General features: G+C 40.1%; 1 protein-coding gene across 1 annotated transcript in view; it reads right to left on the bottom strand.

Annotated features, from left to right (window-relative positions):
• The window catches only part of LOC126214945 (CUGBP Elav-like family member 4), a 235,835-nt gene that overhangs the window by 122,946 nt on the left and 95,098 nt on the right, over nucleotides 1–17,791 (bottom strand). The window contains exon 6 of the mRNA XM_049941582.1: nucleotides 6,367–6,378. Coding sequence (XP_049797539.1) covers nucleotides 6,367–6,378 — 12 coding nt within the window. The remainder of the gene's footprint in view (nucleotides 1–6,366; nucleotides 6,379–17,791) is intronic.

Genomic DNA, 17,791 nt, shown 5'->3' with positions numbered 1-17,791 from the left:
TTCCCCCCTCCCTAATAAGACGGTTGGGTTGTGTGTGTGTGTGCGTAGGAGGGGGGGGGGAAGGGTTGTATAGTTGAGTTGAGGTTTTTTTTTATTATTTTCGCTAGCCATAGGCTCCGAAATAGAGCCGCACCGATTGAACACATACTTTAAGTGTTCGCTACTGCTGCAATGTGAGCATTACATTTTGCGACGCATTTTAGAATATTGTGCCATCACAGATGTTGATTTGGATCTTAAAGCGTTTTTCTGGTACTTAACCTGTACTAGTTCCTAGATACTCGATGTAAACATCACGCTTCTCGTGTTACCAAACTATTTGTAAACTTTTTTTTTTTTTTTGCTATATCGTTACATGAGAGTTGCAGAAAGTAATACAGTATATAAAGCTTTTAGAGTGTCTTGTCACCATAGTGCTGACTGCAGATTGCTGTCATTTTACATAGCCTTAAGTAGGTCTGTGTCATTTGTAATAACAGCAATAACGGGCAATCAATAGCGTCGATTATATTTTTGCTAGTAAATAACACGATGCATTTTCTTTGTTCCTCCTAAAACGGTGCTCGTGAATAATTTAAATGTTGAAATATTAAATTTGAAGGTTTACTACGACGTACATCAATAGTAGGCCTAATTAGTTACATTCAGACTGTCAGTTTGCTTGTGTGCTTGCTTGCGTAGTGTGGTATTGTAGCTAACTTGTATTTTTCTGCAGTTATAAGTCCGATCAGGTTAGTTTCACATCAACTCCATAGGCCCACCTTCTAAAATGCAAACTGTTACCAGGCATGGAAATCTAGCATTGGAGTACATACTGTAGAATTTAGGCCATTAATTTGGTTAATAATTGTATGAGTGGAAATTTACTTGCAATATCTTTTACACTGCAGACGTATTTTTACAATGTTGTCACATCACTTTAACTGATTTGAGTCTTGTAGCATTTTTTCATGTACTTAACCTTAACTAATCATCTTGTGGTGGTGCAGTTCCTATGTACAAACATCACAGTTTTTGTGCTGCCTACATATTTTGCAGACCTCTTAGGATACTGAAAAATCTAAGGTATTCAAAATAAATAATTTATGACACTGTTGCGTTTTTTAACGATGGAGCCATCTGCTGTTGTCAGTGAGATTTACCCATGGTACAAAGAACGAATTGTGCACATATCTACAGTGCGACCATCTATTGGTGACAGCAGTGGCGTAGCTGTGTGACCGAGTGCCCTCAGGCAAAAATGAAGTTAGGGCCCATTTAAACTAAACTAAATTCTTTATAGATGCAAAAATACATTATCAGCTTCTTACCGCCCACTGTACGGCATAATAAAGCACACCTACGTGCTACTAAGTAAATTATGTGTAACGCACGCAACAGATAATATTTAATCGTATTTCGTAATAGTATTATAAATACGAAAGTTTGTTTGTTTGTTTGTTAGTTTTCACACAAAAACTGCTGGCTTGATTTGGATGAAATTTTGCACGTGGATGGATCACTGCCTGGGTAGGACGTAGGATACTTTCATACCGATAAAAGGATACCGTGGGATAATTTTCAGTGTTGGTCCACACTAGGCGAAAGAGGTCGCGGACAAAAGTTACTAAAAAATGAACATGAAGAAGTATTACTCAGCCACAGAGACATGGCTCCTTGCCGCGAAGCACGTTGGTCAAGTCAGAACTTCGGCGTCCGCGGTGGCAGAAACGTACGGGGGAGGCAGGTTATTGTCAGTGCCGGCAACTCACTCTCGCTAAACTACCGAGCAGTCGGATTTCAGGACTACGATTTCCGATTGGTAATTGTCGGTAAGCGTCGGAGGCAGAGCCATGTTTTCGTGGCTCTAGTAGATTGCAGTTAATAATATAAGCAGTCAATAAAACGAAGTAGACAATTTATTTTACCAACTTATTTTACAATATTTTTCTTGCTTTAGTTCTTGCACATTCATCAACAAGTACCGTTAAATCTAGGCTTGATGCGGCCCTGTTTTCTATTGCTATGAATGCCAAATGTCGGAGTCGAGCTTGACCCGTACTATTCCTTAAAAAAGTTCTGATTATTTTTAATTTGCTGAATGATCTTTCAGCTATTGCAGAAGTGACAGGTATTGTATAAAATAATAAAACTGCGGTAAACATTTCCCTAATATCGCATTCTACCATTGTATATTCAGTTATAATTTTCTTACATAATTGGTGAACAGTTCATATCAGAGTCAATTTGGCAGAACAAGGTGATAAGTATTAATAAATTGAAGTGAAAAATTAGGTACTATTATATCAAAATATTTACTTTGGAATTGATCACATTTTTGTAATGAAGTTACTTCTTCTATTTTGACCAAAAATGAAGGTGTTAGGAAATTAAATATTTGACAGAATGCATTCACGCCAGTAAAACGTGTGTTTAACTGAAATCTTATTGTGTCTAGGACATTTTTGAGAATGGTAACTGTAAATATTTCTTTCCTGTTTCGAAACTGGAGGTCAGAAGCTAGTTCATCAAAGTGTTTTTTAATTTTCTTTTCCGTTTTTCGTGAAAATTGGGATCTACGTCATACTTTTTTGCAGTTTTACTGCCTTTGCACTTGAATGATTCTAAATCATTTCTGTTCAACATCAGTTTTGTTTCAGCATCTGCTAAAGCTCTACTTGCGTCGGCCAAATTGATATCGCGTTTTTGTAATATTTTGGATGAATAAATGATGACGTTCAATATTTGGTACATGAATTCACAAAGGAATACGAACTCGAAATTTAACATTTTTGTTTTACTACTTTAATACTTTCAAATAATTATAAACATCACTTACAGTGGCCCCATCATAACCTTGACCTGCACACTTTTTTAACCCAATTTTTTGTCAATAAAAAATAATTTAGTCACTTACTTGACTAAATCTGCTGCACCATGTCTGATGACCTAAAAGCCAAGGAATAATTCTTTTACTTTTTTATCGATTGTTTGTTTATTTTCTGATTTGATTATTACTGGATATCTCAGAACAATGTTTAGCTGATCTACCTTCGACATATCCAATGTAGTGTCCATTATGATGGCGAAAAACTGTGATGTTCTAATTTGTTCTAGCAGATTATTTTCAGTGATGCTTCATTACGAATTTCAATTTCGATAGTATCATCCTTTTTCCAAAGCTTGTACACAGCACATGCTTCCGTATGGCCACTCCAGAAACTGTGTTCTTTAATTCTTTCTGATAAGCGCTTCCAGTCCCGATTACCCATACACCATACATTATTCCTTTGTGAATTTATTTTCGGACCGTCTTCAATAAGCTTCTCAACAGATACCGCGTTATCTGAGCCATAATCAACACAAATGTTTGGGCAGGATGTGCTTGTAGAAGGCTGAGTAAAAAATTTGTCAATTATGGTCAATTTGTGTATACTCTCTTCCTTTTCCTGACATTGTTTTCGCTTAAAAGCAACACTGGTTTTCTTTATTTTATCCATTTTGTTCACTTCAACAAAAATTTTGCAAACTTAACAAACAGTCCTAATGCTTGGTTACCCGTAAGTGATCGAGTCGAATACTCACTGCACTGCACAAACTTTATACTTTGTTAAGAATAAACCTGATGTAAACACCGCGCTATGTATACTTCTGCGTTTACTGTTACTTCATTGGCTCGTCGTTTACGTGGAGCTTAAAGCACTCCCTCACGAGTACACTCAAGTAAGACGGTAATATGACTAGTTGTGCTGTAATGTAGCCGATAAGACCGAAAAATCTCACAACCGCTGAAATATTAGCAGCACATTTGCGCTGACGGGCCAGCGGTGCCAGCTAACTCATAGTAATGTGAACATCTGCTGATTTTAAGACATTGAATTACAATATGGTAAAGCTTCTGAAATACGCGCTTTAACCTCCAGGTGGAAAGGGCATTCAGTTCAAGAAAAAAAAAACAGGTAAAAATAGTGAATCTACTGAAGGCAGTGCTTACCGTCAGTAACACTCATCCGTTAGTCTCATAACTCCCTCGACGTCTGAATCCGGTGGGTAAACCCATAAAGGTCACGACTGGAGCTGTTATTTGCTACACTGATGACAAGACGATCACTAAAACAATCCAAGACTTTCTCTGTCCATTCCGTCCTTCGTCTCTGTGTTCATTTTCTGCCCCATCTCTGTCCACCTCCTCTCCCACCCGTCTCTCCGACTTTGAGCATTGTTTATTGGTGCTGCAAAGGAAACTTTGATTGGGAACTCAAATCACTTAAAACAAATGAGTAAATCGGTTGGGATCATTGGTGTATGGGATACGAGAGAGACTTTTCTAGTTGCTGGATCTGTGAGGATAGCAGCTTCAATGACAGGATTGTGCATGATTTTAATTTGTGAATCGGTAGATTACGAAGTCCAGTTTTAACAAAAAACCAGAACAATTTTGGTTAAAAAATATGTAGCCTAGAGCATTGTGCAACAAATTGAAGTAAATCGATTAAGAACGTTTTGAGATTTTTGCTAACAGCATATGCCTAATCCACTTTACATATATTTATGTATTATATGTGTTAAAAAATATGTAGTACGGCCGTCCAAATTTTATTGGAGTATTGTGTGAAAATTTGGAGTAAATAAATAAAGATATTTTTCGAGAATTTTCCTGACAGAGTTTCCTATTTATATATTACATATATATTTATATCCAATAAGTATTCAAAAAATACGCCAACTATGTCTGACCAAACATTTAGTAGAGTATCATGTAGAAATTTGAAGTAAATCTGCCAATAATTAGATATGTAGTAAATTAGCCAAGAACTTTGGCATTTTTGCTAACAGTGTTTCCTCTTTATGTATTATGCGTATATTTATTTAATATATGTATTAAAATATGTAGCCTATATCATCTGTCTGAATGTTTATTAGAATATCATGTAAAATCTTGAAGTAAAGCATTCAAGAACTTCCATAGAGTTTTGGTAACAACGTTAAATGACACCTCAACTTTATATGGTAGGGTACATACATTACCATATATTAAAATATATATCCTATGTCTGTCCAAATGTTTATTAGAATACTTTGTCAAAATTTGAAGTAAATCAGTCAAGCACTTTTTGAGATTTTTGATAACATTAAACCATGCCTTGCTTCATACAGAAGAATAGATTTTATATACTGTACATCTTAAATAAATATTTGGCCTGTGTCTGTCCAAACGTTTATTAGAATATTATGTAAAAATTTGAAGTAAACCAGTCAAGAACTGTCCCATTTATAAAGTACATATTGTATTAATATACTACATATACATATGTGTGTAGGCTATGTTCGTCCAAACATTTCTTCTCGAGTTTTTTTGCAACAACGTTAAACTACGACTTGTCTTTATATAGCAGCGTAGCTGAAATGGAGATCATGTGTTGTAACTATATGCAAAAAAATGTTGATATTGTGGTCTCATATTCGAAGATTGGTTTGATGCGCTTCTCTACTTTAATCCTCATCTCAGAGTACTCCTTGGTTTCCTTTACTGTTTGCTCAATATAGAGACTGAATAACATTAGGGACAGGCTACAACTCTGTCTCACTTCCTTCTGTACCATTGCTTCCCTTTCGTGCCCCTCGACTCTTAGAACTGCCGTCTGGTTTCTGTGCAAATAGCCTTTTGCTCTTTGCATGCAAGTAATTAGTGTCGATGTTCGCAGTTTTGGATCTCATAGTATTGTGGATGAATCAAATTTGAAATTGACCAATCAAGTATCGATGTCGTACGCTTCACTCAAATAACAAACATCGCAGTAGAACGACTGCGAGATCTTTGGTTCAAATCGCTCTGAGCACTATGGGACTTAACTTCTTTGGTCATCAGTCCCCTAGAACTTAGAACTACTTAAACCTAACTAACCTATTGACATCACACACATCCATGCCCGAGGCAGGATTCGAACCTGCGATCGTAGCGGTCGCGCGGTTCCAGACTGTAGCGCCTAGAACCACATGGCCACTGCGGCCGGCTGCGAGATCTTTAAACTGGAAGAAAGACCACATGGGCGAAGCTGCTAACTTGAGATTAGTGCGATGAACCAAAACCAGGTGTTCAGTTTATATACGAAGGCAGCTGTTGGACGTTCCCGTGAATCAAGTGAAACTACTGCGCTTTCTTTTTCATCATCCTGTATGCGGAACCTTTAGTGGAACAACCCACAATTACCATACAACTCACTGTGCTACTAGAATTTAACAGTGACCGTTAGACACTTCTTTCTGTCTCTATCTGCACGTACTAAATGTGTATATAAAATAACGGGACTTTTTTAAAATAATTTTATTTATTAATCGACATCAATGTTGTAACCTCCATAATAGTCCCCATTGGATACTATATACCTACGCCAGTATCTGAAACACTTCTGAAACTTGTTGATTGTGGAAGCTTTTACCTCTCTCAACAAGAATGCTTCCCCTGAACGAATGAGTCTTAGGTTTGATGTCCTGTTCATAAACCCATGTTTTATCACATGTTGTGACATGTTTCACTAATTCTGCGTCGTTGCTATCATCTGGCTCCTCCTTAGCTACTTGCTTTCGCCACTGATCTGGTTAGAAATTCAACAAACTTTTCTGTCATATCCTGAACATCCGTAATAATTTCATGGCATGTATCAGTTGATATAACAACTTCATCAGCGACTTCTGTAACTGTGGTTCAGCGATCGTTCATAATTATTCCTTTCAGTTTTTCCATGATATCATCGGTTGATGATTTGCTGGGCCGTTCAGGGCGCTCGTCATCATCAACTCCTTCACGGTCTTCTTCTACATCTATATCTACATCTACATGATTACTCAGCTATTCACAATAAAGTGCCTGGCAGAGGGTTCAATGAACCACCTTCAAGCTGTCTCTCTACGCTTACACTCTCGGACGCCGCGCGGGAAAAACGAGCACTTAAATTTTTCTGTGCGAGCCCTAATTTCTCTTATTTTATCGCGATGATCATTTACCCCGATGTAGGTGGGCACCAACAGAATTATTTCACAATCGGAGAAGAAAACTGGTGATTGAAATTTCAGGAGAAGATCCCGTCACAAAGAAAAACGCCTTTGTTTTAATGATTGACACTCCAATTCACGTATCACGTCTGTGGCACTATCTCCCCTATTTCGTGGTAATCCAAAACGAGCTGCCCTTCTTTGAACTTTTTCGACGTTATCCGTCAGTCTTACCTGATGCGGATCCCACACCGCACAGCAGTACTCCAGAATAGGGCGGACAAGCGTAGTGTAAGCAGTCTCTTTGGTAGACCTGTTGCACCTTCTAAGTGTTCTGCCAATGAATAGCAGTCTTTGGTTTGCTCTACCCACAGCATTATCTATGTGATCGTTCCAATTTAGGTTATTTGTAATTGTAATCCCTAAGTATTTAGTTGAATTTACAGCCTTCAGGTTTTTGTGACTTATCGTGTAATCGAAATTTAACTAATTTCTTTTACTACTCATGTGAATAACTTCGCACTTTTCTTTATTCAGGATCAACTGCCACTTTTCTCACCATACAGATATCTTATCTAATTCATTTTGCAATTAGTTTTGGTCATCTGATGACTTTACAAGACGGTAAATGGCAGCATCATCTGCAAACAATCTAAGATTGTTTCCTATGTCGTTAATATAGATCAGGAATAGTAGGGGGCCTATAACACTTCCTTGGGGAACACCGTATATTACTTCTGTTTTCTTCGACGACTTTCCGTCTATTACTACGAACTGTGACCTTTCTGACAGAAAATCACGAATCCAGTCGCACAACTGAGGCGATATTGCCTAGGCACGTAGTTTGGTTAGAAGACGCTTGTGAGGAACGGTGTCTTATAGCACTTACAAATCCTTGTTTTCTCATCTGAGACTTACCAAAAGCTATATTTAACATTACTGAACTTTGTTGGACTTTATTCCTCTCTTATAGCAAAATTTAATAAAAAACCTCTGATCCATTTTTATAGAAAACAAACTATCACCGATACCACCAAAAACAGACGTAACCCTCTTGGCAGCTGACAACAGAGTAAATATTCTATACGTCTGATCCTGTGCAGATAGCTCCCAGCCAAGTTTACCAACACAAAAAGAAAAAAAATCACGCGAATCGGCCTATCCAACACGCAAAATTACAAAATTTCCCTTACTTTCTGAACACATCTTGTTAAGAGCTACTTAGAGGTTACGTTCGAGATTTCAAATTTAGTTGCGTCTTAACAGTAGGAGCTAAAATAAGAAGATGTAGTACACCAATCGGTGGGGGAATCACTCTGTTTTACACTCACGTGACAGGTGTTCGAAGTGGCTGTCACAAGCGCCCTAGCTATACACGCGACTGTATGGACAATACCACGTGGAGCAACGAACGCACTATCATTGGCGTGATTCCACAAAGGACGACATGGCGTTAGGTGAAGTTACTACTGGGTCCATTGGAGAAAAGTTGGTGAAGCACGGACTGTCCGCCGCTTCGAAAGTTCGAGACTAAGACGAGAACAGATGTTTGAATGAATATAAGATAACGCTTCGTCAAAACCGACCACGAAGTTATCACTGACTCAGTTTTAGCTTACTCCGTTGTTGCACACTACACCTTTTGTTTGCTCTTCGAACAGTCCTGCTGTCACACCGAAGGAAATATAACTAGACAACGCTTATCAAAACTTTTCAAGATGGACATATTCATGTAATAGCGTAGGCGTATTTCCCACCAGCATATGGGATAGAATACACAGAAGTCTATGAACTGCCGCCCCGCGAAGGATAAACTGGGGTTGGACAAAAATATGGAAACATCACAACAAACGGATGCTTGAACATAAATGGAGACACTAGTCGCTCTGTTGTACTGTATTTGACCACGAACGGCAACTGTGCAATGTCGTCAATACGTTTCAATTGTCAGTCGTGATCGGAACAGTATTCTGTGTAGTTGTGAGTGCATTATGTCGCAACTGAGTGAATTTGAACGTGGGTAAATTATTCGTGATCGTATAGTGGCTGCTCCCGTAACGAAGGTAGCTTAAGTGTTATGTGTTTCAAGAGCGAACGTCTCGAAGATTTATGATGCATAGAGGGAAATCGGAGAAACACTCACAAGTCACAACGCGGACGGAAGTGTCTATTGAGCCATCGCGACTGTAAGGAGTATTGGTATCTTAGATGTATCATGTCAGTATTTTACTCCTTATTTATCACTGGCTTCTGGAACTCTCGAAGCTGAAGGAGAGGCCAACAAAACCCCGTAGATTATCTTCGACGTACCGGTGTGCTGTAGGCTGCAGCGGATGACAACCACAGGGGTCCTGCTATGAAAACAAATGGCACCCCAGACCGGCAGTCCTGCCTGTCGGGCCGTATGGGGGACGAAAGTCAGGTTGGTATACCACTGCTGTCTGGGGCATCTCCAGACACGTCTTCGGCCTGCAGTCTCATTGACCGGAGTAGAATTATCTTCATTGATCAGTCCCGCTTCAAACTGATCACCGATGACTGGCGAGAGTTTCCACTGCTTATCTTCGTGCTTGCCAAACCCTGCCTCGGCCAGTAAGGTCGCCGCATATTTACCCAGTTGAAAACGTTCTGAGCATTATGGGCAGGACCCTCCAACCAGCTTGGGATTTTGACGATCTAATGCGACAATTGGACAGAATTTGGCGTGATATCGATGAGGAAGACACCCAAAATCTCATTCAATCAATGCCAAGCCCAATGACTGCTTGATGAGCGCCAGAGGAGAATCAGCGTGTTACTGACTCGCTCAATTTGTGCTTCTCTTTCTCTTGAATAAATGATCCAATTTTTCTGAAATTATAATTATTTGTTTGCCTGTACACGTACATCACATCTAATGATTTCCGTGCCATTTAGATAATTCCTTCGTGGAGGGTCGTTCTTTTTTTTGTCTCAGAGTGTATATGATAGTGTGAATAATTTTCTAGAAAGATAAGAGTTGAAAGTGTTATGTCATAGAAGAAAAGTTTTTCAGTAATTCAGCTATTTCGCGGAAAGACTCGCAGGATTACTTACGAGATTTAATGCTGAAACAGTATTACGCTTGTGAATCAGTAATTTTTCTGTAGAAACATACGGAGAGTAAAACATAAATGATAAGCTTTAAATGCGAACATTTTTAGGTTAGGCTTTACCGTGACTTTTACTGACATTAAATGAAACAACAAGTTCACTGTTACCAGTCACCGTTTTATTTATTTCCACGACGCGTTTCGAAGATTTAAACCTCCATCATCGGGTGGATTTACATTAGTAAGTATTACATTTGTGTGTGTGTTGTGTTACGATTTTTGGAGGAACTTGTGGCACTGCCTAGTGGAGAAACAAGACACTATTTCAGAATACGGTTTAGGATTACTTTTGACAGTGAACTTGTTGTTTCATTTAATAAATGATAAGGATTCCGTGATCAATGATTACTTTTTCACTACTGTGGAAACGCAATATAGAAATGGTTATTTCAGCGTGAATCTAACAGATATAAAGGTTGAACTGGATTGGATGAGCCTACGCATTGCTAGGGAATTTTTCAAAGTGGTTTATTTTGTAACGCTCCAACGCTTCCATACTTCAGTGTCACAGTTCGATATACCCAAAAATTGATCTAAAAATAAACCGAAAAGTGTAACAGGAAAACCTGGTATCGAAATCCTAATATCTGGACAGTGAAACAACGAAGAAAATCATTTTGTCGGATGGATCTTGTTGCATACAGTTTCGAACTTCTGGCCGTGTTTACGTTCCATGACTGAAATATGACGGGGGTTCGGTGATGATTTTGGCACCAATATCGTGGTATCCATGGATTCCATGGACTCTGCAAAGTCGCGTCACTGCTAAGCTTTCTGTGACTATTCTGGCTGATCAGATCCATCCCAAACAGGACCTGTATTTATCCATTCTGAGACGACTGGAAGCTGCATTGAATGTCAACGGTTTTCCTACACCGTATTAGGCATGGTAATATGTTGTGCACTTGGTATTTCGATAGCTTTGTCCACCCTCTGTATATGGAACGAATGTATTCTCTATCAGGCATATTTGTTGTTGATTCAGCCTGAAAAATGCTTCGATGCAGCTTTGAACGTTGGACTGTCCTATGCAGGGCTCTCCATGCATAGCTACTGCGGCCTGTTTTCTGTAGTCAAGCCTTTATCACCCTCAGCAGTTTTGAACACACACTTCACTTCATTACCAAATCAACTATTCGCCGATGTCTCAGGATTTCTCCTGTCAGGCTAGCCGGCCGCGGTGGTCTACCGGTTCTAGGCGCTCAGTCCGGAACCGCGCGACTGCTGCGGGTGCAGGTTCGAATCCTGCCTCGGTCATGGATGTGTGTGATGTCCTTAGGTTAGTTAGGTTTAAGTAGTTCTAAGTTCTACGGCACTGATGACCTCTGATGTTAAGTCACATAGTGCTCAGAGCCATTTGAACCATTTTGAAGCCGGCCGGAGTGGCCGTGCGGTTCTAGGCGCTACAATCTGGAACCGAGCAACCGCCACGGTCACAGTTTCGAATCCTGCCTTGGGCATGGATGTGTGTGATGTCCTTAGGTTAGTTAGGTTTAATTAGTTCTAAGTTTTAGGCGACTGATGACCTCAGAAGTTAAGTCGCATACTGCTCAGAGCCATTTTTGAACCATTTTGAACCTGTCAGGCTATCCCTTCTTCTGCTCATGATGTGTGCTGTAACGTGCTGTAGCTATAAAATAACGGGACTATTGCTGTAAATCATTTTATTTAAAAAACATACATATTTAGTTATTGCTAACCTCAATACACCCCCCTCCTGTATCCTTACAGCGTTGCATGCGAACTTTCCATTGTTGGAAACAGTGGTGGAAGTCTTCGTCTGTGAGCTCCTTGATTGCTCGTGCCACTTTTGCTTTAACTGTTTCACCGAGATGAAATTTTGTTGCTTTTAGTGCAAATTTTACCGTGGGAATAGATAAAAGTCACACGGTGCTCCGTCAGGCGAATAAGGTGGGTGGTGTGGCCTGGGATGATGTACTTCGCGTTGTTTTGATGCCGAACCCATGACTTGTTCTTCCACAATTCGGGACGTTTTTCGCTCATTTTCTCACGAAGTTGAGCGAGAACTTCAAGGTAGTAATATCTATTATTAGCTTGACCTTCAGGAAACCAGTGAAGATACACAATTCCATGAATATGAAAAAATACTATTATCGTTGCTTTGAATCTTGATTCGAGCTTTTTCCGCTCCTTGTGAAGTTGGCCCCTGCCAACTCATGGATTGGCGTTTACAAACAAAATGACATCTTTGAAGCAAAAGAATACCACGGCCACACCCACGCCGTTCATCTTTTGCGTATGCGTACTCTATGATAGCAGCAGCCCCCTTATTTTATGGCCATATCTCGTGTCTTTTCTCGCCGATTCTATTCAATACTTCTTCGTTAGTAACTCGACTTCCATTGTAATTTCCAGAAATCTTCTGGAGCACAGTGCCTCAACAAATTCTACACTGTTCTAGTATGTTGCTTTATTTTACAATACGCGTTTCATTCTCATACAATGCTACACTCCAAACACTTCCTGAAAAGATTCCCAACATTAAAATGTAAATTAGATGTTAACAAATTTCGCTTTTTCAGAAAAAACTTTTCTTACTATTGCAAGTCTACCGTCGCCAGTTATTTTGCCCACGCAAATAACACAACCTTTCTACTACTTTCACTGTCTCATCCCCCTCATCTAATTCCCTGTCCGCCTTTATAGCCGTGTGGTCAGCGCGGCATGCCATGCAAGGGGCGCGGGTTCGATTCCCGGCTGGATCGGAGATTTTCACCGGTCGTGGACTGGTTGTTGTACTGTCTTCATCATCATATCATCATATCATCCTCATCGACACGCAAGCCACCGAAGTGGCGTCAACTATAAATACTTGCACCGGGCGGCCGGTTTACCCGAGGGAAGGACCTAGCCACACGACGTATCATTTCAGTTCATCTAGATCCCTTAGCAAAGCTTGTTTTAAATTTGTGTACATTTCATTACCCCTGCTTTACTTTCAATGATGTTCACCTTAATTGGTGTTTTAAAGACACTATCCACTCCTTTGAGATGATCTTCCTAGTCCGTTTCCGTCTCTGTCGAAACTGTAATATCGTCGTCAAACCTTAATTTTTTTTTGTATGATCTTCCTGAATTTTAATCCCTTTCCAAACTTCCCCTTAGTATTGTTAGTACTTGCAATTATTTTGCGTCAGTTGCTGCTTCAGCACTCCCTTCAGACGGAAAAAGCAACGAGATCCAACTAGGACTACCACTGGCCCATTCAGAGCCAACTGGCATATTTGCCTGGAAAGAACGGCAGATGTAAAGTAAGAAAAAAAAAAACAAAACTGTGGCTCCTGGCCCCATCTACAATCTGTATTGCTAAGCGAATATACCGGGACACGCTTCGAGTTGCAGGTTGCCTATCTATAAGCTTCAGGGGCAAGAAAAATTTGATTTTCAATATTTCTCATAACTATGGACCGAATTTAAAAATTTAAAATTCTTTAATAGTCTTCTCATTAAGACATATAAACTTATGTTAAAAGCGTAACTCAATAAGAGAACTATTACAGTTAGAAACCATGAGTTTCTCTTGAGGCAGCCTAGCTGACGGCGTGCAAATACCCAGACTGTAATAATCTTCTCATTAAGACATATAAACTTATGTTAAAAGCTTAACTCAATAAGAGAACTATTACAGTTAGAAACCATGAGTTTCTCTTCAGGTAGCCTAACTGACGGTGTGCAAATACCCGGACTTTATTCATCGAGTATTTGTGAATGAGAGCACTTAGCGACGTCCAACAAACTGTAGACATAGTTTCAAACCATTCCGAAACTTTTTCACGCTGACGTCCCCACAAAATGATAAAAGGGAATAAAGTTTATCGGACACTACATTTTCGCTATTCATGCAGTAAAACTGCCGTATGCAGCATTACGTTTTAATGTATTACTTCTTTACTACTACCTCTATTCGCAATACACTTTGCAAACAGTATTCACATATACCAATGAATGTACCTGCGAAATTTTGTCATTGTACGACACGCAGTTCAGGAGATAAGAGGTCATAGATATTGAGGTGCGTGAAAAACTAATTTTTGCTTAAAACGTAGCGCAAGTTACCCACACTATACTTACCCAGTGTTTCATGATGAGACCAATTAGCGGCTTCCAACAAACTTTGAGCAGAATTTTAAAGCTTTCTTAAGCGCCATCTCGCTTACATGCTTAAACTCCAACATTTAACAAATTAACTCATTTCTAAAAGAATCAGACTTTTGAATGTGTTTTATACAGGGGAGTTCGATTCTTGAAAGAATCAAGGTTTTACCGGTTTGAATTACGATTTGCGATCAAGAGAAATAGAGTTAATATTGTCCATTCAGATCGTATTGTCTACAACTTAACTATATTAAATTTCGTAACATAATCCAATTCATTTTCTTTTAGGTAAGAAGTTACTCCTTTTTGGCAACTGAATTTTTACTATAGGTTTAGTGTTCATATTACTTACAACTAAGTATGTAGAGTGAGCAGTTACTTTTATATCTCTCAATGAATGTCTATGGGCTGTTGTGGAAGCAGTATGGGACTAAAATTTCTTTGATAAAGGCTTCACTTAATTGCGTGCCATAACCGTACTGTTCACTATACTCTTGACCTGTCTGGTAGAAGGGTTGAGGGATCATGGGCACTTTTGGGAGTGTCAGTGCTGTGGGATGTTTGGTTGGGGAGAGATTGTGGGGACTGGCGGCGCTCTAGTCGAGTGGTTGGTTCCTTTGTTTTTAATTACATATTTCTGTTTTACATTTTTTTTAATTTTATTGTACCGTAGCTGGCCACAAGATTGTTAAAAGAGTTGATGTGGTAGGACGTTCCATTACTCCACCAGCACGGGTAACAACTGCTGGATGGGTGCATTTGGACGTGCTGGAGTACTCATCCAAAGTGTGCTCGATGAGGTTTAAGTCGGCGGATTGGGCAGGCCAGTCCATTCGCCACAACCTGCGCGTTCGATGGGCTCGCTCGTCGTCATCCATTTAAATCAAGTCAGGGCCGAACGTAACCTTGAGAAGACGTCAACGGGAAACCACTACAGTGTCACAATAACTTTGACCCGTGGGAGTACCTTGTTCAAAGATTTGAAGGTTATTAAGCCCATTCAACGTTATGCCCCCTCAGACCATAGCACTGGAACACCAAAATGATCACGCTGAACGCACTCTGATATGGTGAGAGGTTTGAACACGTAAAGCTCCCAGGAACAGTCTCAAACATGATCATTTTGTGGTCCACATGTTGTAGTGTGGCGAGACATAACGTTGCATGGGCGTAATGACCTCCAAATCTCCGAACATATTACACCTGTCTGTTATCTTTATTCTGACACTACTCCCTCCCCCGTGTGCATTTTCTCACGAGTGCATCGTGCCCAGACTGTATGGCAGTGAGCGACTGCATCAGATGGCGCACGTGGAGGGGCTTTTGGAACGAGAGGATATTCGGCGAATGGATTGAGTCGTGTTTCCCCACCACTCAAATGTGATCGAGCAGTTGATGGATGCTTTGGGGAGACGTACTGCAGCAAGTCGACATGTACCAGTGATCATCCAGCAGTTGTCAAGCGCTGTGATGGAAGGATGGAACGCCGTGCCACAAGAACTCCGTATCAACCTTGTGGCCAACATGGGAGCTTTCGTTACCGTCTGTCTCGCCTAGTTTAATGACCAGGAGACCGTCATAAATCGCGGTGGCTTCAGTGTAATTACTGTCTTTGTATAAATGTGTCATTTCGCTTGGTACCATTGCGTATTTCCTTCCTTTACCTTCTGCACTATAGTGTAGCAGTTCTTTCTATGTGTGGTCCAAGACTGATCGAGCTGTGTTACTTCGCAATGACACACTATTCGAAAGTTACTTTTGTCCTTAAGTTTTGCACACTTTGCACATTTATAGTTTGACAACTTCTTTTTAGTCCCCAGAAACGGACTTAAACAATTATGTGAAATTTATTTGGCTGAAAACAATACAAAATTCAGTTTTAACAGATGAATAACCGGCATTCTTGTCTAAAAGATAACGGTAACGATTAAGATTACAAAACTGTAGGATTTCTGAGTCTGTAATCTCAGTATTACGTGAATACGCCCGCGTACCACAAATCTGTGTTTCATTTTATCTGGGTGTGCTTGGGTAACTGATCCTCGGTGAAAGTCTACTGGTCATGAAGTTTAAATTAGCACAAAAAATAAATTTACATAATTAAGAAGTTGCTTGGTGCGGGTACATACCTGGATCTGCATTCCCGGTACAGACTGAAACCTTCTTACCACATTGCCGTAGTTTGCAACTAGAGCAGCTGAAATGAAATCGCGCAGCCCGTTTAAAACGTAGAGCATCTTGAGGTAATTCGTTTCAAGCGTTGGGCAGAGAATAACGCCGACACACTCCATGCTGAGTTGGTGGAAGTGCGCCGCAGCAGCAATGCGCCATCGTACACTCTAAGGGAAAAAAAGCGACGCACCGTGAAGGAATCATCCGAATGGGCGGAAACGGTAGATGTGAAGTATATGCACAGAAAAAAAATGATTACGATTCTAGAAGAATAGGATGATTTATTCGAACGAAACAGCTTCAGAAATTGAGCGAGTCAATGCCAGCAGTTATTCGGCTTGGCATCGATTGATAGAATTGTTAGGTGTCCTCCTGAGAGATGTACCAGATTCTGTCAAATTGACGCATTAGATCACAAAATCCTGAGATGGCTGGATGCACATAATGCTCCAGATGAGCTCAACTGGGGACAGATATGGCGACCTTGCTGGGTAAGTTAGGGTTTGGCAAGCACGTCTGGAATCTCTTTGACTGGAGCAGCATGGTGTTCATTGATGAGTCATACTTCGAACTAAGGCTCCAATGACCAGCGAAGACGTGTCTGAAGAAGCCTCAGACGCCGGTGGGATACGACCCGACAACCAGCAGTGATGGTCCGGGTTGCCATTTCATTTCGAAGCAGGACCCCTGCGGTTATCATCTGCTGCACCCTTTCAGCATAGCGATACGTCGACATCATTCTACGCCCCATTTTGCTGCCCTTAATGAAAAACCGTTCTGGGCTTACAATTCAGCAAGATAATGCCTCCTGCACACGCCGAAAATTTATACTGCTTGTCTTCGTGTTTCCCAAACACTATCTTGACCAACAAGGTCGCCGGATCTCTTCCAGATTGAGAACGTTTGGAGCAGTGTGGGCAGGGCCCTGCAACCAGCGCGGGATTTTGACGATGTAAGGCTCCAATTGGACTGAATCTGACACGATATCCCTGAGGATATCCAACAACTCTATGAATCAATGACAAGCCTTATAGCTGCTTGCATTAGGGTCAGAGGTAGACTAACACGTTATTGACTTGCTCAATTTATAAAACTCATTCTCCTGAATAAATCATCAAATTTTTCTCAAATTGTAATCATTTGTTTATCTGTGCATGTACATCACATCTAACGATTTCCGTCACATTCGAACAAGTTGTGGTACATGTTTTTTTTTGTCTGGAGTGTACCTTCAGGAAAGACTTTCTAACACTTAAATTTATGTTCGATGTTAACAAATTTCTCTCCTACAGAAAAGCTTTTCTTGTAGCCGCCATTTTACATTTTATATCCTTCCTACTTTAGCTATCGTAAGCTATTGTACTGCCCAAATAGAAAAACTTATCCACTACTTTTAGCTT

The sequence above is a fragment of the Schistocerca nitens genome, chromosome 12 (assembly GCF_023898315.1).
Source record: "Schistocerca nitens isolate TAMUIC-IGC-003100 chromosome 12, iqSchNite1.1, whole genome shotgun sequence".
In the NCBI taxonomy this organism is placed as follows: Eukaryota; Metazoa; Arthropoda; class Insecta; order Orthoptera; family Acrididae; genus Schistocerca; species Schistocerca nitens.
This window is presented reverse-complemented; position numbering and strand designations above follow the sequence as displayed.